The sequence below is a fragment of the Archocentrus centrarchus genome, assembly GCF_007364275.1.
Source record: "Archocentrus centrarchus isolate MPI-CPG fArcCen1 chromosome 18 unlocalized genomic scaffold, fArcCen1 scaffold_23_ctg1, whole genome shotgun sequence".
NCBI classification, from domain to species: domain Eukaryota; kingdom Metazoa; phylum Chordata; class Actinopteri; order Cichliformes; family Cichlidae; genus Archocentrus; species Archocentrus centrarchus.
This window is the reverse complement of record NW_022060145.1, coordinates 2927788-2952070: the sequence shown is the minus strand read 5'-3', so window position 1 is coordinate 2952070 and position 24283 is coordinate 2927788. Positions and strand designations below refer to the sequence as shown.

General features: G+C 43.7%; 1 protein-coding gene across 1 annotated transcript in view; it reads right to left on the bottom strand.

Annotated features, from left to right (window-relative positions):
• The window catches only part of efnb3b (ephrin-B3b), a 91277-nt gene that overhangs the window by 5735 nt on the left and 61259 nt on the right, over positions 1-24283 (bottom strand). Inside the window, exons 3-4 of the mRNA XM_030722733.1 lie at positions 5938-6030; positions 2478-2540 (exon numbers count right to left, since the gene is read on the bottom strand). Of these exons, the coding sequence (XP_030578593.1) occupies positions 2478-2540; positions 5938-6030 (156 nt within the window). The remainder of the gene's footprint in view (positions 1-2477; positions 2541-5937; positions 6031-24283) is intronic.

Here is a 24283-nt window from a genome sequence, read left to right as displayed (position 1 = left end):
TGTATAGACTCACATCAGGAACTTTGAGGTGTCACAAAACAAACAGAAAAGTAGGTGAAAGGAAAACCTAACGCCCTCTGCTCGGCAACAGGAGCGGAAATTCAAATCGTGTCCTTGTCATAAATTAGGTCTGTAATGCACAGCTACGATCTGAATCTTTATTTATATTTTGTTTATTTCACACAAATAAATGGAGCGGAGGAGTCTTAGCTTTGCTCTGCTTTGCACAACAACTCTGGGAAAAAGTCATGAAAAGACATTTACAGCTCCCCTTCAAGGAAGAAAAAAAAAGAAGCTGGGATCCTGTGTAAAATGTAAACAGAAACAGAATATGGTGTTTTGCAAGTCAGTCAGGCATTATATTTAATTAAAAACGCACAACATATCAAACGTTGAAACTGAAAAATCTGTTTTTTTCTTTTTTTTTTTTTTTTTTGCTTTTTTTTTAAAAAAAAAAAACATTTGCTCGCAGTGAATTTGATGCCAGTGAAACATTTACAAGTCAAACAGGAGCATGTTTACCACGCTGTCATCATTTCTTTTAACGACAGTCTGCAAACACTTTGGATGGCAGCGCTTCAGTTTTTTAAAATCCAAAATGTTTCCCATCCTCACATCACAGTGTTGGACATCCTTTTTTTTTTTTTTTTTTCTCAATAACTTTTAAACTTTTACTCCAGGGCCATGAACATGAGCATGAGCATTGCCTTGCTACAAGGCCTTCTCATTAAAACAAAACAAACAAAGAAAAAAAAAACCTGCTGATATTGTTCAGCACTAATGGAGCCTTCGCAGGTGTGCAAGTTACCCGTGTACGTGCACCAGTTCCCCTCACATCACCACGGATGCTGAGATTTGAATTGTGCACTCAGCCTGGAGGTCGCAGCATCCTTAACTTCAAAAACAGTGTGCACATTTTAAGGGGTCAGATCACAGGACAGTTTCTCAACACCTCAGTCCACCTTAAGTGGGCTCAGGCTGAGAGAAGGTGGCGGTGTATGTGTTTTTTTCCTTTGCACGCTCTTTGCTCTTTCATTCATGAATGCAGCAAAGCCCGAACTTCACTGACCCTGGTTTTCTGAATCCAGTGATTTCTACTGCAAACTATGTAGAAAATGATGACCATAAGGGCCCCTATTCTCTGAGCTAGAATACATTTATGGATATTTATCCTCAGTGGACATCTGTAAAGAGTGAATTATCAGTGAGTGATGGGTTTTGATTTGGCTGAGTTGAGTTTGCGAGTGACGGGGGAGGGGGGAAAAAAAAAACTCTTTCATATCTATTCAGAGAGCATTTCTTGTTCATATCCTAATAATGTATTTCTATTTGTTTACATCCCGAGAGACACACAAACACAATGAGAAACTGTGAATAAGCAACAGTATTCCAATTATTTGCTGAGATGATTTCGAGTGTATTCACACGAGGATTATAAATTCTGGAATAACTGCTGTGTCGAATGTCAAAACAATCATTTTTAGATATGTGGTTAAATGTGTGTTAATATGTCCTTGCCTGGAAGTCAAAAATGTGTAAAATCCCTCTTAGGTGTGTGATTAAATCATCTTTGCTGCGTGCGTTACCGCTCTCATTGTAGTACAAACAATGCATACTATTGTTGCTGATTCACACATACAATTCTCACCTATATGAGGTATGGACAAGTGATTGGAAAATGTGTGAATGGTCCAATTCACACATCTGGTATAGTACACAAATTCACCAAAAAAATAAATAAATATTTTTTTTTTAAAAAGAGAGAGAGAAAAGAAATGAACAGAGCTGAGGGTGAATCGTGTTCTTTCCCCTTCACTGAATAACTTTGAGGTGAAGCATGAATCTTGCCTCTCTCCATTTTCATCTCCTTGTTCTATTCCCCTCTCCTCTTTGCTTTTCAATTATTCTTTTCTTTCTCCTCCTTATGTGCCTCCCATTTCTACCCACTCTGTTCTATCACTCCCCTGCCTCCTCTTCTCACTCCACTCTCTCATTCTTTCTAGACAGAACTACAGAAACACCCCCCCACCCCCACCCCCATCCCAGTAACCCCCCCCCACACACACACCCCACCCCACCTCGCCAACTAATGACAATAATAACTCTGAAATGTCGTCGCTGCTCTCTCCCTCTCTTTCTCCTCTTGCCTCCTTCTTCCTCCCTCACTTTTTCTTGTCCTTCTCCCAAGGTAGCTATTAGCCATCCATTCCCCGCCTGCAGCACTTAGCTCGAAGGGCCGGGTGCAGAGACGAGGAGGAGAGGGATAGAGAGTAGGGGGAGAAGGAGAGAGAGAGAGAGAGAAATATGGAATTAAACAGAGAGATCCGCAGATGTCACCGCTGCACATTCTCCATCTGTCGCCTCCACCCTCCCTCTCCCTGCTGCTTTTCTTTTTATCTACCAGTCTTTGCTTATTCCCTCCATCCATTTTGTGGATGGATCTGCTGTGGATTATCTCTATTTGATTTCCTGCTTACCTGGGTTTCTGCTGGTGGTGCGTCCCGCTGGTGGCTCCTTCTTTGGAGGCAGTCCATATGGGCCTTTAGAGGAGAAATAAGCAAGGAATAAGAGTGGAATTACAGAAATACTGAGACAGCCTCCATCTTCTACAACAGCCAAAGCTCTCTGAATTGGAACCGATAAATGACATTAGCAAAGAGAGAGACAGCCAGAAAGAGAAATAAGAGACAGGAGAGGTTTAATAAAGGCCCCCTTCCCATCTCATTATAGGGGAGCACATATTGACTGGGCTTCAATGCGGTGTGTATGAGCACTTTTTCATTTGTTTGAATGGGAAACTAAAGAGAGGTCGTTTGCTGTTTTGGCCTGAGTGAATTTACACAAGGCCATAACGGCTTGTAATCTGTAGTCGCTAAATCAGGCCATCTGTCTCGCAAGCCCTCAGTAATAGTGATGGCATTAAAGTGAGTTTATGTGACACATGCAAACACATGCACAAATGTGCGCACACATATACACACAAGTGCAGCCATTGTGGGTATAAGTGCGACTCCTCGAAGCTGAAAGAGATGGTTCAGAAAATACTAATTTTGTTAGCTTCTGGGCCATCTGTCCAACAGTAGGCTGCAGGACCAGAACTGTGGTGGGTTATTCAGCTCCACAGTTCATGCAACATGAAGTGACCATGAACATGTAGCCTACAGTAAATCAGGCATGCCACAAAGTCAAGCTCAGCTACGATGCCAACAGATCAGAAGTGCCCGCCCACATCAGCTCTGCCGATGCCTTTCTGCACATCCAACTGGTTGTCGCATGTAGGGCACGCTACTTAAGCTGCTTTAGCCTGCTCACAGTTGCATCTGCAAGCTCCTTTGTCACCCACCTCCACCCCAGCTCCTACTTTCACGCTGTATCTGACTTAATAATTGTCTCTGGGCTGGGGGGGTCTACTCTCTAAAAATACACGTTCTTAATAGCGTTACCTCACAGGTGATGTTTGGTTTGTAGCAACATCCTTTGAAATTCTCAAAAGGAGTTAAAGTTCAGGATAGTGCAGTGGTTTGCACATTTGCTTAACAAGTAAACGGTTGCTGGTTCAATTTCAGCCAGGGACACAAATCCCCCCCCTTTAGGGTTGTGTCGGGAAGGGCATCCGGTGTTTATCCTGTGAGCCCCACCGTCCCGTAACAAGGGAGCAGCTTATAAGTGGTGAAATTTACAATATCACAACTAATGTTGCTCTAGGACTATCGCTGCAGCTGTCCAATAATGTTGTTGTGATGTCACAGCTTTGGCACTGGGAAACAGACTGAAAAAAACAACAACACAGAGAGCTATCCATGAACAGAACCACAACACCAAATCTACCTTACTGCAGACGGAAATGATCTTCTTTTGACTATAGTAGTTCAGACTGCACTGTGGTCAAGCACAGCCATCAACCTATATATGCTGACATTTGGAGAAGGGTAAGGGTATTGGCTGGCGGCTCCCTCTTGACAGTCAACCAAACAGAAGTTCGGGGTGGTGTGGGCTGGATCAATAGGAACTGCTGTTTGGTCAGCAGGGGCTCATAGATGGAGGCTCAGGCTACGTGTGTGTGTGTGTGTGTGTGATAAAGTGTGTATGTGACAGATTCAGAGAGCAAGCAAGATATATATAATGAATAAAATACGAGACGACAGCTCAATGTATATGTGTGTTTTTCCGAGTGTGTGTTCCTCGAAGCGGAGCAGAGCGCCATATCTCATCGGAGATCACCGTGAGGCAGCACGCCGCTTATTTAGATGACAAACAACACAGACGTGACCTTTCAGCCACACAGCAGATAAGATGAGGAAGAGAGAGGAAAAGAGTGAAAATAACAGAGGGGAGAGCCATAAGGAGAGATGGCCAGCATGCAGAGTGAAGGGGGGGACAGGGAAAAAGGGAATTTGAATAGGAAGTGAGCAATGTTGCTCGAATGAAAAGGGGTTAAAAAAGAAAAGAAAAAAGGCAAATGGCCAGAGAATAGTTCAAGTGAGGAAAGGGTAGAAAAAAATGGCAAAAAAAAAAAAAAATGAAGAGGAACAAAGAAAAGGGAAAGACAAATAAAAAAGATGTATGTGTGTGTGTCTTCTTCACGAAGCTATGTTAAAGTGGCAGCGGGGTTTGTATGTGTGTAAAAGGAAGGTAGTTCTTCCATCGCCTGTGTGGTGAAAGAGCCATGGGAAATAAAGTGTGTGTGTGTGGTGGTATTTCTATTGAGACAAGCTGACTATGCTGATGTTACGGGCTGATAGAGCCGCAACAGCGCCACTTGGCTCTTTGCTGAAGAGCTCCTACAATACACAAGGCCTGATAACACAGCATTTCAAGGAAATAGAAATAGCTGGTCCTGTTTAAATGTGTGTGTGTGTACGTGAGGGTGGGTCATGTGAAGGACAGGTGCCGATTACGTGTAGAAGTGTTGAGGCCAGTGAAAATGCTTAAATTAGCCTTTTTTTTTTTCTGCTGCTTTAAAAAAGAAAAAAAAAAAAAAAATGTGTGTGAGGGTCATTAACTGTGAATATTTTCCAAACAAATTAGAAGTGTGTGCAGCTACGAGTCATTAAAAATCACTGACTGTGTGCTTTAACACAGAATGGAGTCATTTTGTTATCGTGCTGTAGCTGGCGGGACCGCTGTGTGGGGGAAAGTGTGTGCGCGCGCTGGCGTGCGTGTTCATTTGTCAGCCGTGGACATCTCAGGTGCATGTCCGTGTCCACTTAATGTGCATGTATGAGCTGATGTTTATGCACAGACTGGTGTGTGTGTGCGTGCGTGCGTGCGTGCGTGTGTGTGTGTGTGTGTGTGTGTGTGTGTGTGTGTGTGTGTACGTGAGTTTCAGTGTGTGTTTAAGTGTGTGTGTCCAGCATGAGTCAGTAGCAGTTAAAAGGCAGAGTGAGAAGGGAGTCAACAGGGCTCATTAGAGCTGACTGATCCCACACTTCTCCGCTGTTCTCACCACTTAACGAGACCTAATATGCTCAGCGAGAACACACACATTAAGAAAGGTACGCGCGCGCGTGTGTGTGTGTGTGTGTCTGTGCGTGTGTGCGCGTGCGGTGCGGAGACTATATGGTATGTGTGTGTAAGGAAGAGGAAGATTAGAGAGACAGTTTAAAAGTGGAAGGAGCTGCATGCAAGATAAGGCGCATTAATGTGTGCTGCTCTGTTCTGCACAGATGTGAGATGATGGGAGATGTGGAGCTAATGTGTGCTAATATCACAGTGTGTTAAGTGATTTGGCTCTGTGTGTGTGTGTGTGTGTGTGTGTGTGTGTGTGTGTGTGTGTGTGTGTGTGTGTGTGTGTGTGTGTGTGTGTGTGTGTGTGTGTGTGTGTGTGTGTCTAATAACTGTGAGTCCATCACACATGAAGTACATACGGGATAGCTCACATGTACAGTAGCGTGTATGTGTGAGAGAGACAGCAGACAGAAAGGTGAGTGGACTTACTCTGTCCCACTTTCAGAACCACCTTCATGCCTTGCGTGGCACACACTCCACCTTTCATGCTATCCAGGCCTTGACGCGTCCCATCTGACGTAGCTGGAGGGATGGAAACACAGAATTGCACAATTAACCAAGGAGCAGGGTGGTATACAGACCCACAAAAACACCCCCCCCCCCCCACATCCATTACAGCCACACAAACTCACTCTCTCTCACAATCTATAGCCAAGTCTAGCTCTAGCTTCTATTCATATGGTCAGCCCTTCCACAGAGTCAGCGAGTGACATTTGCAGAGGCAGCGATTTAAAACTCCACCAGAAGCTCTGAAATGTCAAACTATGAGGCGGCAGCGCTTTAATAAGTCCTCATTTAGCAGTCTGCTGGAATTCATTAACACCCCCGCTGCGACGCATGGACTCAACCGACTGCAGTCAACTGCAATTGCTGCTTGGGTTGGAGAAATAGCATTGGGGGGGGGTGTCATTTTGGGGGTGCAATTTAGAAAAGCAGAGATTGACTGGTGGAAAAAAATAAATAATGGTAATCCAATCAAGAGCGTATATGAAATAAAATGGAGCCCTTGAGACACAAATCACTGTGTGATTTGACTCCAAAACTGGACTTGATTGGTTAGAAAAGAATCTGTGTTGAGCGTGTCAAAGCTCCAGTTGGTAAAACCCCAATCGCTATCGCTGCTTATGTTTTAATTAATAGAATTAAGGAGATTTTTTCCATTTAAAATCCAGGGAGGGAGGTGTTAATGCAGGCAGTGGGGAACTGATTATGTATGATCAGGATATAACAGCGTGTTTTTTCTCGCACTGCAAAAATGCAACATTTCAATCAGCACAGCAGAGACGCAGCGTCAGATTTGAATTGGCAGTGAAACCGAATGTAAATCAAAAATGTTCTAGCGAACCCTACAAAGGAAGTCAACGAAGGTTCAACAGTGCTGACACACGACACATGTGTGCGCGTGTGTTCGCTTGTATCTAAAATCCTGGTAAATCCCAGTTCCTACTCAAATATTACACATATAAGCAGCTACAATGGTCAACGGTCATTTTAACATTGCAAACATTTCAAGTAATGAGGTCAGTGTATGTGGATGTGATCCCTAAGAGCCAAAAGTTGTGCCTTCAGACTGCTCTAAACACTGTTTTCAGGAGGTTTTTTTCTACTCTTGGCTCTGCATGATGTCAGTGAGAGCAGATTTCCCTAATATGGCCGTCCCAGGCCCACAGCTGTGAGCCTATTGGTTTATGAGGGGGCAACCAATCAAAAGAAAGCTGGCTTAAAGGGCGCTAAAAAAGGCTTGTTTGACACAGAGGATGAACTCTGGGTAGAATAGTAGAAGTCCAAGATTAAAAATGTAGAGATGCAAATGAGCACAATAGGATCCTTTAAGCAGTAAAAATGGAGATGCTTATTTGAGAGAAAAAGGGAGAAAATATGGCAGCAGGCTATGCCACGTTAGACTGAACTGGCATCACTTTAAAGTGACAGATGTCTCACTTTGTTAAAAACCTGTTCCCTTGACTCCTGTCTCTTCCTTACCTCCTCCTCTGCTAGCATCTCAGGTGGGAGGGACTAAGACGGCAAAGAAGGAGGTGAGGAAAGGAATCGAGAAAGCAAAAACAGAGGAACAAGTGGAGGATCACTAGCCTGCAGGTCACAGAAGGTGGAATAGGATTAAGGAACACGCAGAGGGAGATTCAGGATAGAGGCAGGGATGGGAGAAGAGTAAAAACAGAGGGACAGAAGACGGAGACACAGTGAGAAAGGAGAGACGGGAAAGAGAGAACCAGTGAGGGGTGAAAAGAAGAGCGGCGCTCATAGTGAGAATCACACCTTTGCAGCCGGTGTACCATTAGCTGTGCAGCTGGTCTCGATCATTAGCACACAGATGATCCCACAGCCTTCACTCACAGCAGCAAATGAAAGCTATTAAAAGACACCAAGTTCGGTGTCTGTCTTTAAAGTTTTAGCTAATGGAGGAACAGATGTGGAGCCACAGTTGCAAGTAACAAAAATACAGTAGACATATTCTTCCTGCTTCCACTACTCCTGCACACACCACCACCCATCTACATTTATTTTCTTTGATATAGCCCTCAGGGCTAACCCTCACCTTCCTTCCTTTAAAAAAAAAAGAAAAAAAATATATATATAAATATATATATATATATATATATATATATATATAAAATAATTTCCCCCCAGCCACTTCCCCTTCAGGCTATAGATTAGCCAGACTCAAGCGAAGCAGAGAAGGATGGATGGCGGATGGCTCAGGAGAGAGAGAGAGAGAGAGAGAGAGAGAGAGAGAGAGACGAAAGTGTGAAAAAGAGGCAGCTTTACTTCTAACACCTCCCTCTGTCTTTCCCTCCATCCCTGCAGGATGCAGAGTGTGAAAGCAGGAGGAGGAGAGAAGCAGGCGGAGGTCAAGGCGAACAGCAGTATGGTAGGAAAGCCAGGAGACAGGGATGGATGAAGGGATGGGTAAATAAGGTTTAGATAAAAGGCTGTGAAAAACTTTGCACATTCCTCGAGTGTTTTCACTATTTGTTGTCCTTCGAGATCATCTTAAATCATAGTATTTTTTTTTTTTCTGCCTGAGACCCGTGAAATATTTTCTCCTGCAATAATGTAGGAAGACAGTTTCATTGATTTCAGTGGAGTTCAAATAAACAAGAGTGTGCTAAATTAGGTACAGCTCTTTGATTGGGATTGTTTTTTTTGGTCTTCATACAACAATATATAATTAATGCTAATCCAGAATCATTATTGCAACTGACCAATAACCGAGCACGATGTTACTTCAGGCCTGCAACAAAGTCAAGCTCAACTGCACACTGCACACTATTTAAGCTGCTTCAGCCTTCCCACAGTTGCTACGTGTGTGTGAGCCACTTTGCAACCCACCCCCCCCCAGCTCCTCCTTTATGACACAATCATAACTCTGTTATGACTCCTCAGTGCTGTGCTGGGTCTTACTGCTGCTCTTGCCGCCTGTATGCACACGGGAGGGCGCGGAGGTGCGCTCTCCCAGAACAGAGCCAAGCCTCCAAATATAAGTTATCGTAGATGGAAACAGCAGTCTCCTTTAGACTACATTGCTCGTAAGTGATTTTGTTGTGAGGTAATAGCTTTGCGACTGGGAATAAGTCAGAAAAATAACAGCAGTGGGAGAATTTTTCCTTCAGGGCTTTCTGGCAGAAAGGCTTTCTAGCAAATGGTTAAGGTTGTGAAAGTGTATTTTAACACAAACCACGATCTTTTTCTGAACCTAAACAAACAGCAAATGAAAACAGAAAAGAAAAAAATTAGAAAAAGTAATAAATCAGTACTGATTTCAGCACGTCCTCCTCCCTTTGTGGGCTTTTAATAACTCATTTGAGTTCCTCAAGCAGTAACACTTTGTAATAACATCACTGATAGTTAAATAAAAACTTAACTACGAGTTACTTACTGCTAAAAAAAAATCTAAATTTTAATTGATACTCTCTGCTAGTCATTATGAAATAACACTCATTAGTATTATATTATATACTATGACAGCACACATAATACTATATTTTAAAAAATCATAAAAGCTTTGGTTTTCTATTACAAAACCTAATGACATACATTATAGCATTATTATAATTGAAATGTTTGTTAACACTAAATCAAGTCTTTACTATATCAACCATCATTTTAGCATTTCCTAATGATGGTTATTATTAAAAGTTACCCTAAAGGCCTTTCCCTGCGGGAAAAACCGCTCCCACTGAAGTATTTTTCCAGTGTTTTTCCCCCCTCATCACAACGCTATGTCAATGCGGCTGATCAGTGCCCTGTAGTCCCGAAGCAATACAACTATGATGCTGCAGAAATAAAACCAGCACGCTGGTATCAGATATACCACACTGCATCCAGAAAACCAAATGTGTACAATTAAAAAAAGGAGCAGTGGATATATCTGGTTTCCCCTTCCCCATTCATTTCATAACTATATTATAATCAAGTGAATTTACCAAACAATCAGTTAAAAGCAGAATTCACACAGTCAAGTGGGGTAAAGTGAAACAGAAAACTGCCGCTTACATGCAAAATTAACACTTTGATTTTGGCGCCCTTTGATGCATAAATATGAACTTATTTACAGCACTTTGTTCTGTTTGGGAGCGGCTCTCTCCTTTATGTGTAAACATAAAAAGACTTTTTGTATCCAATTCAGAGCAACAAAAAGGATTTTTCTTCTGAATAACGGCTACAAATATGATCATTTAATGCGCCCAGTCACTGCAACATCTATTTTTTTTTTAAAATCATTAATTACATATGCGTATCCTGGGGCGTGTTGTAGCTGAAAACCTAATTATTAAAATGAATGATATAAAACACACTAGAAAACTAAAAAAGGCAAATATGTTGAGAATACTTTTTTTTTTTTTATGTATCCTTCCAATATTTTCTTGAAACGTTGCTCCCAACCTACTTAAAAAAACATGCCCTTAAAGAAGCGATATAAGAAACCTTTAATAGAAATTAAGTACATGACATAAGAGGAATTACACAAGCTTCTCCTCTTTCCAGTATAACCCTGGACAGTGGGCACTGAGCGATGTCATAAAGAGGACTAAAACTGCAGCAGTACTAACCGAAGGAATGGATAAAGGATTGAGCAAATTCCCCGGTAACTGGTCTGAGAGAGGGAGGCCGGCAAATTCTGAGAGTAATAACTACTGACACATGAAGGAGGAAAAGAAGGTGACGGGAGACGAGGGAGGTGAGGAAGATGAGGAGCGAAAAGAGGAGGAGGAGCGGCTCGTGCGGGGAGTTGAGGAAGGCAGGCTGATTGCCTGTGACAAGCTGTTGGTGATATGATGGGGACAGGAGACCCTGTGTGACGACAGAGACGACCCAGAGCACGGTGGACGGAGGGAGGAGGCAAGATTTGAGGAAGGGGGGGGAGTTAAAAAAGGAAAGTAAGGAAAGAGTTTAAATGACATGATAGATAGCAGGGAGGTAAAAGACTCTAATGTCTCCATTATGGAAAAGTGGAACAGTAATGGATACAAAGAAGTGGGAGCAGGAGAGCCAAATTGAACCAGGAGAGCTTCCACAAATGTGATTTTGCAAATGCGGGCTGTTTTTTTTTTTAAACATCCTAATCAACAGGTCACAAATATCACAAAGGCAATTTTGTTTAAAACCGTGAACTCTATTCATGGCGAATCCTTTTAAATCCATTAGACGTGTTACAGGTGGCATCATTTCTGCGAATCTCCATTTCACAGGAACAAAGTGAGCAGAAAGATCACAGCTGCTTTGGCCTTGGTTCGAAAATAGTTCCCTCCAAATCTTGGTCGCTAAACGCTAAAAATGCTCCAAATCTCCTCTCCTGCCTTGATGGGAGGAAAAGATCTCCAAATCAAGGTAGAAATAATCATAGAACATCTGTGAAATCCTGATGAGAGGCACAGATGAGAGCGGGAGAGATGGGGAGATGTAAGAATTGGCGTGCTACAAATCTTTCCCACCTCAGTTTGGGAGGATCCAGAGAAGGCGGAAAGGGGGGGGCTGGCAAAGAGTGTATAGCACAATTTAGGATTAGATAAGAGGAGAAAGCAGGAAGAACAGCGAAACAGAAATAGGGGGAAAGGGGAGTTAGAGGAGGGATGAGTAATTGAGACAATGATCAGCAGTGATGGGGGGATGTGAAGCGCCAGCGGACAGAATAGAGGAAGGGCGTCGCTCCACGGCCGTCGTTTGACAGGAAGACGGGAGGGAGAAGCGGAAGAAGTGGAAAAACTTAATTAATGAAATAATACCGCAGTCAACCTCAATCAGACAGCACAGCACCGCCACAGCCCTCCACGCAAGGAGGCAGGCAGCCATGCAGCCAGGGGGACGAGTGTGTATCCAGCCCACAGAAAAGATCACAGAGTAGATGAGAGTCTTTTTCAGTGTCTCTGTTGTTATTACCAAGGTCAGTGTTGGGCCAAGCCATTTCTCTGCCTCCATTATCACTCCTCAAGCTTGCGCGCTGTTATGGAAAAGTGGACAGTGATTCCACTCAAAGCAGATCTCAAATTGTTCATTCACCCAGCGACTTAAACAGCAGCTCTGCCTTGTGCTCAGTCCTGTGTTGACTGACGCTGCAGTTAATGATGGAAAGTTATGCTATTTGAATTAATGCAGACATTAGGTGTCAGTGTTTGCCCTCTCCTCTCTCCTTGTACATTTTGCAGCCCTGGTTATATATTCCGCACACGCTGAGTGGCAGCCCGCCTTCTGCAGCAAAACACTTGCTTCTACGTAAGCGATGTGAGTTTGTGTTCGCGCTGATGTTGTTTCCATCACATCCATCTGTCTAGTTTGGGACTCGACTCGCATTTCACCGTTCAAAAGTCACGAGAAGTGCTATTTTGTTGCCTGATTTCACATATTTCTGGTTGTGATTCGATTTTGCTCGGGGACATACTGACGGGTGGGAAATTAAAGGGAAAATAAAACCCTGACCCCTACAGTGAGGGGATATAGTGGCTCTTGCTAGCACTATATAGTGTAGATCCACTTGTCCACCTGAGCGAGAAGTTGGACCAGTGCGCTCCAACACCACCATTAAAACACCAAATGAGCTTCAGGGAAGACTTTCAGGGAAGTGGAGAATCAATACCAAGGAGCAGCTGAAGCTGCACTGGCAGCAGATGGTGATCCAAGACTTTAATGAAACACTTTTTAACCCATACGCATATGTGTTTTAGCTCTCAGTGCTAGGAAATTGGCACATATTATTTAGGGGTTGGGAGTTCAAGCCTAAAACGCACCCCTGAATCCAGACTGGACACCTTAAGGCCACAAAATCCAATCTGAAATCTTATTTCATCTACATTAAAGCATCCCTGCTAAAAGCACTTTTTTTTTTTTTAAATCAGTATAATTTAATTCTATAATATTAATATCACACCACAACAACAGCTCTCACAAGGTGCTTTATATATTATGAAGCAATGAGCAAGCACTTGGCGTTAGGTGGGAGGAAGAACTCCCTTTTAAAAGTAAGACTTGTCTTGCAGAACCAGGCTCAGGGACAGGCAGCAATCTGCTGTCTCCACAAAAGAGACCGTGAACGAAACACAAGCTACAAGAGAGAACAGTGACACAGTAGCATGTACACCCTTGGGAATTAGAAAGCAGAGAGTGATGGAGAATAAAATGAATTTTTTTTTTTTGTTGGCAAATGTTAGCAGTTTTTCAGCCCAGAGTAGCGACTGCCTTCTTTATTTATTTCTTTCAAGCTGCAATCACATCCTTCACCAAATCAGAGGGTATTGGACAGGAGCGTGTACAGAGGCTGAAAAGCAAAACCCTAGACAAAGAAAGACTGCGAAGTGCCTCGCTGACGCCTGAAAAACTTAAAGCTGTGATCAACCTAAAGCGGCATTTTCATCAGCTGCTCTTATCTCTCAACTGAAGGATGGTTTTAGATAGTAAGAATGTACATTTACATAAAATTTAAAAAAAATAACTAAATAATGTAAAACATCCCAAGGTGAAATTGCACCCTCTCTTGTGCCAGTCTGCTTTTAGATTGTGCAAATAAGGTTTTATTTGAGAATACACGGTGCATGTTGTCAGCAGGGTTGCATGTTTCCCGTGAGCCTCCACGCGGATGAATATCAGTCACGTAGCATGAAAAGTTCTGAAGTTGCTGTTTTCTTTTTTCTTTTTCTTTTTTTTTTGGGAGGGGGGGGGGGCTGAAAGGATTGAGGGGGGGTCTTCTATGTGCTACTGCTGTATATATATATTATATGTGTGGTGGAGCTATTGCAACAGTCCAACCTAGCTACGTAGTGCACCACACTTTCAAACTGCACATATGCTCTGAGCATGAAGTGACAACATGTTTTTCACTGACAGCACATTAAAGGGAGCAAAAATGGGAATGTGGTGCCCGGCAAAACAGCAGATTACACAACAAACGGAATAAATAAGCAAGAAAACAAGAGCCACGAGGAACAAAGCCCGCCAGTGCTGTGCTGCCCCGCAGTCCAAAGGCACAGCAGCGCCCGCGCTAACTTCTGGTGTGTGCTAGCGCGTTAGCCGCGTCATGTGTGTGTGTGTGTGTGTGTGTGTCACGTTAACAGTCATCACAAATGCAAATGCAACATGAAAGACACAAATGAAAGTGGGAGTTTCCTTCTGCCCCGGGCACACTGGTGCACGCTGAGGCTGGAGTGGCATGAGTGTGCATGTGTCTGTGTGTGTTTGTGTCACCGTGCACAAAGTGTTGCCATCTGTGCAAATCAACTTAAAACCAATGTGTTGCTTCACAGCAGCTTTGGCTTTAAAATCCTCCTTTTAGTTCCACTTGTTTAGCTTCTGGACCGCACTCTCAGCAAAGAGCCATGAAACTAAGTTTGTCACTCGGGTGGACTGGGAAGTGTGTGTGTGTGTGTGTGGGTGCAGAAGGGTCTTGGGGGCGGGATTTACTCATACCTTCCTGTTTAAATTTGTACTTCTCCATCTCTAAATACTCTGTGAGCTTCATGCGTGTCAGCTAAACGACGAGGCGCACATAACTTTAACCCCTCCGCCCTGATGCGGAGCTGCAAGTCAGTCTCCCTCTCTTCCTCCTCTCCTCGGCAACCCCCGCCCCTCCCCGAAAATAAAAACTTCTCGGCTCTCGCCATCAAAATTTCCTGTAACTAAAAACGTCTTCATAAATCTGCACGTTTACAACCTGGCTATGACACATTAACAAAGCCATCGCAACCCATTACCTCGCTGCCGTGGCAAAAGGCATTAATTTGCGTACTGAAACAGAGCAGGTATTATTTTAGTCCCCCTCCCTTAAAAAAACACAGTATTACTTACACTCGCAATCCACCTCCAAATACAAAACACACCATTACTTCCAACATAGCATAAGGCTTTCCTGAAAAGGAAGCAAGTTTTTTTTTTTCCTTGTTTTGGTTCTATTGTTGCAGACAAAGACCTGTTGTTGTGTTGCGGCGTAGCACTTGATCCACAAATGGGATGAGCTACAAACGAGGACAACACAAAGACGGCTGCATGGTTGGCGCCTCTGTTGCGCAGTGACATGATGGTATGTGAGTGGTTTCGAGACAGGATAAGTATGTGTCTGTGTCACATGAGGTATTCAGAGAAAAGGGAAGAGATTTGTGCTGATAAAAAAACTTGCATTGCAAAAATCTTGGCTTGTAAACTCTATTCTGTCATGGCCGATGTTCCTCTGTGATGCATGGTGCTAGCTGAAGTGGAAAGCACTACTAAAAACTAAATCTACTCCTACTATACAAAAGATCTAATGTGACCCGTGCCATATTGGATAAGATTAATTACTTTGTCAGTGCATGATGAAATTACATGATTTGCTCATTTTCAGTTCCATATTTTTATTCTTGAACTCCGCTAGAGTAGCTCTGCATGATTCATAGCTTTAAACAATCCTTACTTATCATACTGGGCCTGGGTGCAGCCCCGCAGGTCATCCTCTGTTTTAAGCCAAATTTCTTTTGATGCTCTGCCCTTGTAAACAATGGCAGGTGGGTGGGGCCTAAGGGCTCACAGCTTAGATGACCCTATTAGGGTTAATTACAGTTCGCTGACATCACACAGAGCCAAGAACAGAAAAAGTGGAGCCTTCAGAGCAGACTGAGCGTTTCCCTGTCGCACATAATCAGAAAATAAGGACAAGCATCATAGGTCCCTTTTAAAGCCTTATTTCTAATTTGTTCTGGCAACCAAATTGGTTGATTTCTGATGGGAATCCTCGTTAATTTGCATTCTGTTGTAATCTAATTTAAATTGCACAGAAGTGGGACTTTTATCAAGCAAACTTACTAATTCAATCTGCCACTTGCAAGCTTCAGAACCTGGATTTGTGTGGAAATGACTTTGAGGGCCCAGCCATGGTCACAGGGTGAACTCACATGATGTGTCACATGCTGACCAAAGAGACACACGCATATTAATACAGAAAAGGGCCTCAAGCCAAACCCAGTTCCACACATGCCTCAATTCACAGGTATCAGCTCATGCACGCACATGCAATCCACCAAGGGAACATGATCTCAGTGTCTTTGCTTGCGTGCAGTTGATCTCTCCTCTGTGCCGTATGACATTTTAATTCTCAGCGGTTATTCTCTGCTCATCCATCCCGTTCTATTACAATCACCCACCCACCTCAGTATTCGCCCTCACTCTCCTCTAGCCCCCCCCCCCCCCTCTCTCTCCCTCTGCGTCTGTGTCTTTCAATGTCCTGTGTGCTCGGAGGGTGGGCGACTTAGAATCACATCGTATTAACCTCCAGCACCACAACATGCGCACACACGAGCAGCAAACTGGGCCACGGCACAGCGGCGTCCATCCTCAAAAGTCTCCCTCCTACTGCCCGTCAGAGTTCCAAAAATGGAGGACTAAAGTGAGGAGAGCACCTGATCGCTACATCTGACAAACACACACATGCACACGCAGCGCTGACAGGGAAAGGCTGATTACTTGTGACAGACCCGCTGCCATTTTTATGTCTTACTTCTGAGGAACTGAGGGGGAAAAAAAGCGTAGTCGGAGGCCTGAAAATACCGCTGTTTGCTGTCACATTGTAGCTCGCCTTCGAGTAAATGCATATCAGAATTTATTAGACTGTACAGCCTGTGCCATACTGATAATCCAGTTGGGTATTGTCACGCTGGATGTGTGTGCAACCTGTGTCATGTGTGCAAAGGTCAGGGATGTTTACCGACGTCACTGTGCGTCGAAAAACAATCAATGCGCGACCTCTCAAAGCTGCTTACAGAGATATATAAAGGTGTGAGGAGGGGACGGCGTGGGCATAAATAAGGTCATCAGTGGGCATAAACGCAGAAGTTGATTTCTTCCAATTCAGCCTCACGTTAATTAAATGACGAGAAACAAATAGTGGCCGAGCAAACGTAATAAGTCTGTCTGCCAAGTTCAGAAAATAATCAGCGCCAAATAAATGTGACTGCCAGAGCATAGACGTGCATAATGGACCAAAGGAAAGACAGGCAGGGACAAAGCCAGGGAGGAGAAAAAAAATAAGCTAAAGCAAAAGAAAAAAAAGAGAGTAGGGCCATTAAAAGGAGGCTTAGAGACTGGGTTGGATGAGCCTTGTGTAACGTCAGTAAAGTGCTAGCCATGTAGGACAGTCACGACCAATGTTCCTTACAACTGGGTCAATGTTCCCGTCCCGGGGCAGCGGGGGCATTCTGTGTGGTTTTCTGTGTATGTGCGTGAGCAGTGAGTATCTATCTGCCTACTTCCACCAACCCGCTATAAACTGCCATGCCTGCAATCCCTGTCAAGTGCACCTCTGAGTGGACCTCCATGCATATTGAATGAATACTTCAATGACTACTTATCAATACTTAATGAATACTTATCAGTGAATCCCTGAGTGACTTCTACAGCACTGATTTTTTTTTTTTTTTTTTTAAAGCCTTTTAAAAGGCACCCAGAGCCTTTTTAGATGCGGCTCAGTACGTAACGTGCTCCACCGCTGCCGGGGCAGCAGAGAGGAGGCTGAGCTGGCAGAGCGGGCCGGCGAGTTCATGGTCATGTTTGAGTCTCTGAATGTGATATTTTCCAGAGTCGGCTGAGGTGATGCCGGATTTGCTGCAGTCACACAGAAAAAGAAGCAACACTTGAAGCTATCATGGGGAATCTGGCCGGACCCCAGCGTGGGTGTATATGTCTGCCTCTGTGTGTCCTTGCCTGCTGGTGTCTGGCGGCGTGTGTCCGTCTTCAGGTTTGTGTGTGCATGTGGGTAGCCATTTTCTATTATATCAGCCACAAGATTGGAGGCCTGGAGAAATGGGTCAGCGCCAGCCTTGTCGTTCCTTCTCACTGTCTCTCCTGCTCTTTGCTCATGTTTTTTTTTTTTTTTTTCCCAGCCTCTCTTATTCCCAAGTCGCTCCCAGAATAAAAACGAAACACCTCCGGTTGTCCACTCCTCCAGCGGCTGCCTGGATCTGGGTTAAACAAGCGAAGTCCATCACTCACTTCTTCCTTCCCCTCCTTCCTGTCTTTTTCTCCTCCTCTTCATTTGCGTACCTTGATTGAGGATGAAGACATGCAGTGTAATGAAGGCTCTGAAGAGAAAATAAGATGGCCAATTTGTGAAGTAAACAATGCGAGCTTCCATGTGTGGTGAGACACTCGCTGTCTCCTGACATTTACGCCACAGAGGTCGTGAGTTCGAGCAGTTTGAATATGAGCAAATCTGCGAGATCTTATGATCAACAGAGGCTCCGATTAAAACAAATCTCTGCATCTTGTTGCTGAGCAGACCTCTTAGTTTCAACTTTTTACACCACTAAAAAAAAACCATCACAGTAAAATTTTAGCACTCTTTTCCTTCTGGATCTTCCTTTCTTTTTTTTTTTTAATTTCTAGGCCAGGCTCATGGGGACTCAGGCAGGATGAAGTGGCGCATCAGGGTGTTTCCACTCACACTGTACCTGTACCAAAACCAGTCAAAACCAGTCCAATTAACTGCCCAGCAGGGCACTGAACTGAACCCAAGCCAAGATGTGGAAGCAGGAGGACGTAAAAGTCACATCAGAGCATCCTTGGGTGAGCCTTGATCTCCAGGCCTCTTAGGGTTACCCGGTCCAATTTCACGTGCACACAGCTGATCCCCATCGGGCCTCCATCGCTCTCCTCGTGGCTACGGTTTAGGTGTCTCTGACTCGCGAGTCCACTGTTGTCTGGGCCTTTTTTCACCCCCATCTGCTACTGCAGGCGTAACGTAATGGACACTTGAGGCTGGCAGGGACTGGCAGCTGCCTTTGTGAGATGGACTTTCAAAATAAAATCACCCACCAATCAGGAACTAACTACCTACTGGGCATCCCTGCATCCTCCCAACACCCCCAACTCTTTTTTCTTCTCTCCATTTAGTCATTTGATTTTCATTTGAATCACATTTACAGTTCAATATAAACCAGTGTAGACAGTGATTAAGTAATGATCAAGATTGTAGTTACTGACAAAAACAGTCATTATTATTTCATAATCAAGCTGCCCTAAGAATTAAGACACAAGTAACAAGATGCCATTGTTATGACTAATAGGGGCAGAGTGATTTCTCCATGCCTCCATCATTCATCCTGTTATCATTTTTGGGACACCAAGTCGCCCTCTACCCCCCCCAACTCTCCACCCTCAGAACCCCAACGCACACACACACACACACACACACACACACATAAATGCAGAAGACTGCATGTTCACACACCTGTATAAGAACACAATCACCACATAAAAGCCTGCGGTCGCACATTAGTCTGATTTACTGGCTCAATTTAAGCATGAATTCTGTGCAGCGAAGAGGAAAACAAGATACAACTGCAGCTAACTCGCCGTTACACGTCGCCTGTCACTTTGTCATATTTTCATCATATTTTTAGAAACGCAGCGACGACTGTCCTCCTCTCTAACATTTCCCTCTCCTTTCAATTACTGCCTCTGTGTTTGCAGCCTCCCCCACCATCCCCTCCTTTGTAGGAGCATCCTCTCAGGCAGAACCTAGCTGTGACATTGTTTGTCATTGGAGGATTACAGCATTTGGCGCCTTGCCACAAATACGCCGAAGACGCGAAGGAGGCGACCCTCACCGCATGGCTTCTGCTCTGCCACGGGGTGCAAAGCCTATGACAATAAAAACAAGTCTTGAAACAGTGTAAGAATCTGAAGCCAAAACTTCCCTCTGGGACACTCAGCAGTCAGATTTCCTTATTGTAAGTGACTTTGACTCAACTTTGTAGCTGGTGCTGACTGTACTCACAGACAGCGTTGGGAGTGCTGAGAATAGAGCTTCATGCTCATGATTATTAAAGACATATATGACTATTTTGAAGTATATTTTTGGTGATGTTTTATGATGCATGTATTTTCTACTTCTTTTCAGGTTTTCCCTTGAAATCTCATGGCTGACAAACATTTGAAAGAGCACTTTGAACTGCTTCCTTTCCATCCAACTCAATAGCTGATATTCATTTTTAATAACCTCAATCATGCAAAAATATAGAGAAAACCTAAAAGGATCACAATCGTGATGAAACATTACAACCAAGGATCATTTAAAAAAAAAAAAGCTAGACAGCCAAATAATGCTGGGCCTATTTTCTGCTTTTGGGCTTGATATGTAGGTTATGAGACTTTTGATGAAATAGAATTGGGGAGAAAGGGGGGGCAGAAAGGGGAGAGAAGTTACTGGAGTGAAGGACAAATGTCTGGTAAACCATAAAGCTAGGAATGATGCTGAAAAGAGGGAAGTGGGTCAACGGTCTGAAGGGAGGAATGTGACAGCGATCTGTGACATGTAGCAGGAGAGAAAGAAAGTGCGAGCGAGTGGGAAGATGGCGGCGGAGAGAGAGGGGTTTCTAAATTAAGAAGAAGTGAAGCAGAGGGGTGTGAACGAAGAGGAGAAAAGAGTGAGGGAGAAGATGTGAGAGAAGGAGAGGAAAAGACTGAATCCATGGGAGGGGAAAGAGGCTGGGAGAGAAAAGAAATGCCACTTCTTTCTGGGTGATTTTAATAAGACCGAGAACTTCGAGGTTAGGGCTCGGAAACACGCGCAAACACTTTCACAGAGTTTGTCCCTTCAAACAATGACTTTTGAAAGGAGGCAGTGACAGAGTGGGCCTGCAGAGGAGCTGTACATCTTAAAGACTGTAATTACACATAACTGTCAGTCTAATTAAGGCTTTTAATGAACTCCCCGAGAGCTCGGAAAGGACAAAAGCCGCCAGCCACTGGAACACAAGCCTGTTTGTTTGCGTGTGTGTGTGTGTGTGTGTGTGTGTGTGTGTGTGTGTGTGTGTGTGTGTGTGTGTGTGTGTGTGTGTGTGTGTGTGTGATAAATGATGCGCTCAAGGAAGAACATGCACATAAACACCAATGCAATCAAACATTTTAATGAGCCTGAGTGCAACTTTGAAGTCCACCATCGAATAAACATGCATACCTTTAAGGTCCTCTCATCTCCCCAAAATCTGCTGCAAATCACTCTCTCTCTCTCTCACTCACACACCCACACACACACACACACACACACACACACACACACACAGCTAATTATTCCAGCCGCTCTCAATGCTGATAAACTGTTAAAGTCCAGCCCACTGCTGAAGCATGACTGAACTTATAGGAAAGACCTTTGAAACGATTGGATTTGCCATTAAGGAAAACTTTATTTAGGCTTTAGCTAAAGTGCTTCACAACAGAGCTTTAATCTGCATTATACATCATTAAGCTTGGCTGCTAAAACTCTTGGGTGCAAGTCTGCTGTTGGCCGGCCTGCCGCTGGAAAATCGAGTGCAGTCACAGACCAGAAAAATTCTGCGTCTTGATTTAGTGTCAGATACAGAGCAACAATAAAAAAAAAACAAAAAGAAAAATCAAACAAGATTTGATTGTGGGTGGGCAAGCTCAATTATGTGTAATGATGCTGTAGAGTTCACTAGTTTATTTTGTTCCATCTTTGAAGTTGTTAAAGGATCTGTTAAAATATATTTAAATGAAACTTATTATTTCTGCCATGTCACGGGTAGTTTTCTGCTTTCTTGGCCCAAGTTTGGAAGCGCTGCGTCTCGGGTTTCTGCCAACGCTCCGGTGCAAAGTCAGCGCGCAGGATTTTGTTGCGCTAGCAGCATTAAAAATTGGATTTAAGGAAAAAAAATGAAACAGTTACTTCTCAGAAAATGGAAAATACAGAACACGAAGTTACCAGCGTTCCCTTGACAAACAATAAGTTTGGGTGGGGGGGTGTTTGCTCCCTGGAATTCACGTGAAGTGTTGCAGGTCAAGGAGGAAAAGCTGGAGTCAAATGCCTGTTGTCTGCTCCACTGATTAAAACTATGCCAAGATCTGTTACTTGGCATAGGATCTGCCTTCCGAGGGGATTTGTATCGATCACATTATTAAAACAATAATTAATAGTGCTTTCCATTGTGATTCTACCCAGACAAATCATCACGTGAACTTCTGGCCTAATCACGCACCTCTGTTTGCAAATATGGCCAGCTGTTATACTTAACAACACATAAAGAGAATAGTTCCTTGTAACGGTATGTTATATAACTTAAAATACCACACAATCTGGTGAGTGCTTTCAACCTTGTGTGTCCTCTCCGACACTTAGACACATAACAAACACGCAGCTCCGATCCTGGTGTCCTTCAACTTGTTGTGGAAATAGTGAAGTTGTTGTTATGCCAACCACCGACTGGCTAATGCATTACATTAGTGGTCTTATTGGTCTTATTGGCGGTGCAAATGCAAAGAGAAATGCCACTAAAGCTACATACTTCTCAGCTGACTACCCCCAGTGGGGACCCACAGGGCATCCTCAGAACCGTTTTGTCCACAGGTTCCTCCAGTTAATACATCTTCTAGTAGCTTTGGCGCACTCTAGCCAATTTGAAAATTCTATTTCCAGTAGCGAGCTGTTTATAAAACTCAGTAACTGGGTCACACAACCAAGTGCTATATTGCTGCATTTTATTTTTTTCTGAGAAGAAAGGAAATGCTTAGAAACCATGGGAATTATTGGGGCACATTGAGCCTTTATTAGATAGCAACAGCAGAGACAATGAGGTTAGAGAGAGATGAGGAATGATAATGACGGCTGTGCGGCACATGATTGGCACATTAACCCTTAGGCCACTAAGGGCAACCCCAGAATCAGTGCATCAGGCTGCTTTTTCTGACTTAGTGAGTTACTTCTGAGTTCTCTCCTTTCAGTAGCACAGTGTAGCTACCCTATTTTCACTGAGGTGTCGCTTCAGGACCAGTCCAGCACTGATTAATGGGCTTTGCTCCTTAGTTACAACTCGATTTTCTTCACATAAAAGGCATAGTTTGACTATCCCTACATTATTCCATTTATTTTTGCATTACTATTATGATTTCTTTCCATTTTACAGGCCACCGTGACTCTCCATTTTAATGCCTCAACTCATAGGTAAGCTTGTAGGACAAAGAAAACATTCTCTTTTCTTTCTCCCTCATGTTTCCTTTTCTCATTGCATGCCATTCTTTCAACCAGCGGCTATGTCATGCACTGTAGACACTGTCTACACACACACAGAAGCACTTCAAACCTGGCTCAGTATTACTGTTTAAATGCACCAGCCAAGACTCAGCTATAACACAATCCTGACGAGCAGGGAGGTCCTTCTAATGGATCGACACAGATTCAATACAATGCGCCAGTGTTTGCTTGCCTTAAATGTCCTTGAACCATGACTGCAATACCAGAATGGTGAGATGTGCATCCGTGAGTGTGTGCATGTGTGTGTGTGTGTGTGTGTGTGTGTGTGCGTGCTCTTTTTGTAATGTAAAATTCAGCACATATGCCGGAATTCTGAAATACTCTTTACCAGTACAGTACCCTTCCTCTTCCTCGCCTCCCACTACCATTATTCCCGTTTCCAAAAGAGGAAAGAAAGACACACACACTTATACAAAACATGGGAGCCAGCCAGCCAGAAATAATACATCTTGACATCTGTGCCTGCATGCTGCTCAAGGGAGAGATTGGACAGAGAGAAAGTGGAAAGAAGGGCGGGATATGAAGGGGAAGATGATGGACAGCAGAAAACATAGGGCAATTATATACTGTTTGTGTGCGTGCGTGTGTGTGTGTGCGTGCGTGCGTACGTGTGTGTGTGTGTGTTTCTATTCTATATGTGTGTAACAATGAGAGAAAGAGTGTGATGGCAGTTGGGTTTGTTTAGTGCCTCTGTGATTAAAGCAGCCTGCTAAAACTTGTGTGCTTAGCTGTATAGCAGTCTGTCTGTTTTTTTGTTCTTTGTTTGTTGTTGTTTGTTTTTTTTAAACTGGATGTGTGTGCGTGTGCACGCGCGCGTGTGTGATTGCACAGTCCCACATGTGCTTGTCTCTCTTTTTCTTTTTTCTTTTTTTTTTACAGAAATGTGGGTGTATTTGCACTCTGCATGTGTCAGTCTGTCTTCAGTATAAATGTGTTTACATTTGTGCATTTAAGCTTATTCGCACGTCACAAGCATGTCTTTGGGTAGATGCACGGGAGTGTGTGTGTGTGTGTGTGTGTGTGTGTGTGTGTGTGTGTGTGTGTGTGTGTGTGTGTGTGTGTGTGCGTGTGCGCGCATTGCAGTCTATCTGCAAAAAAAAAAAAAAAATGTGTTTTAATGTCTAATCTCCAAGTCTTGTTTACTTAAGTGAAATCATCCACGGGTGTCTGGTGTATGCGGGGCTGGAAAACCCAGCATGTGTGTGTTTGTGCTCATTAGCACTCAGTGCTGTCCTGAAGTTTGTTTGCATTCTT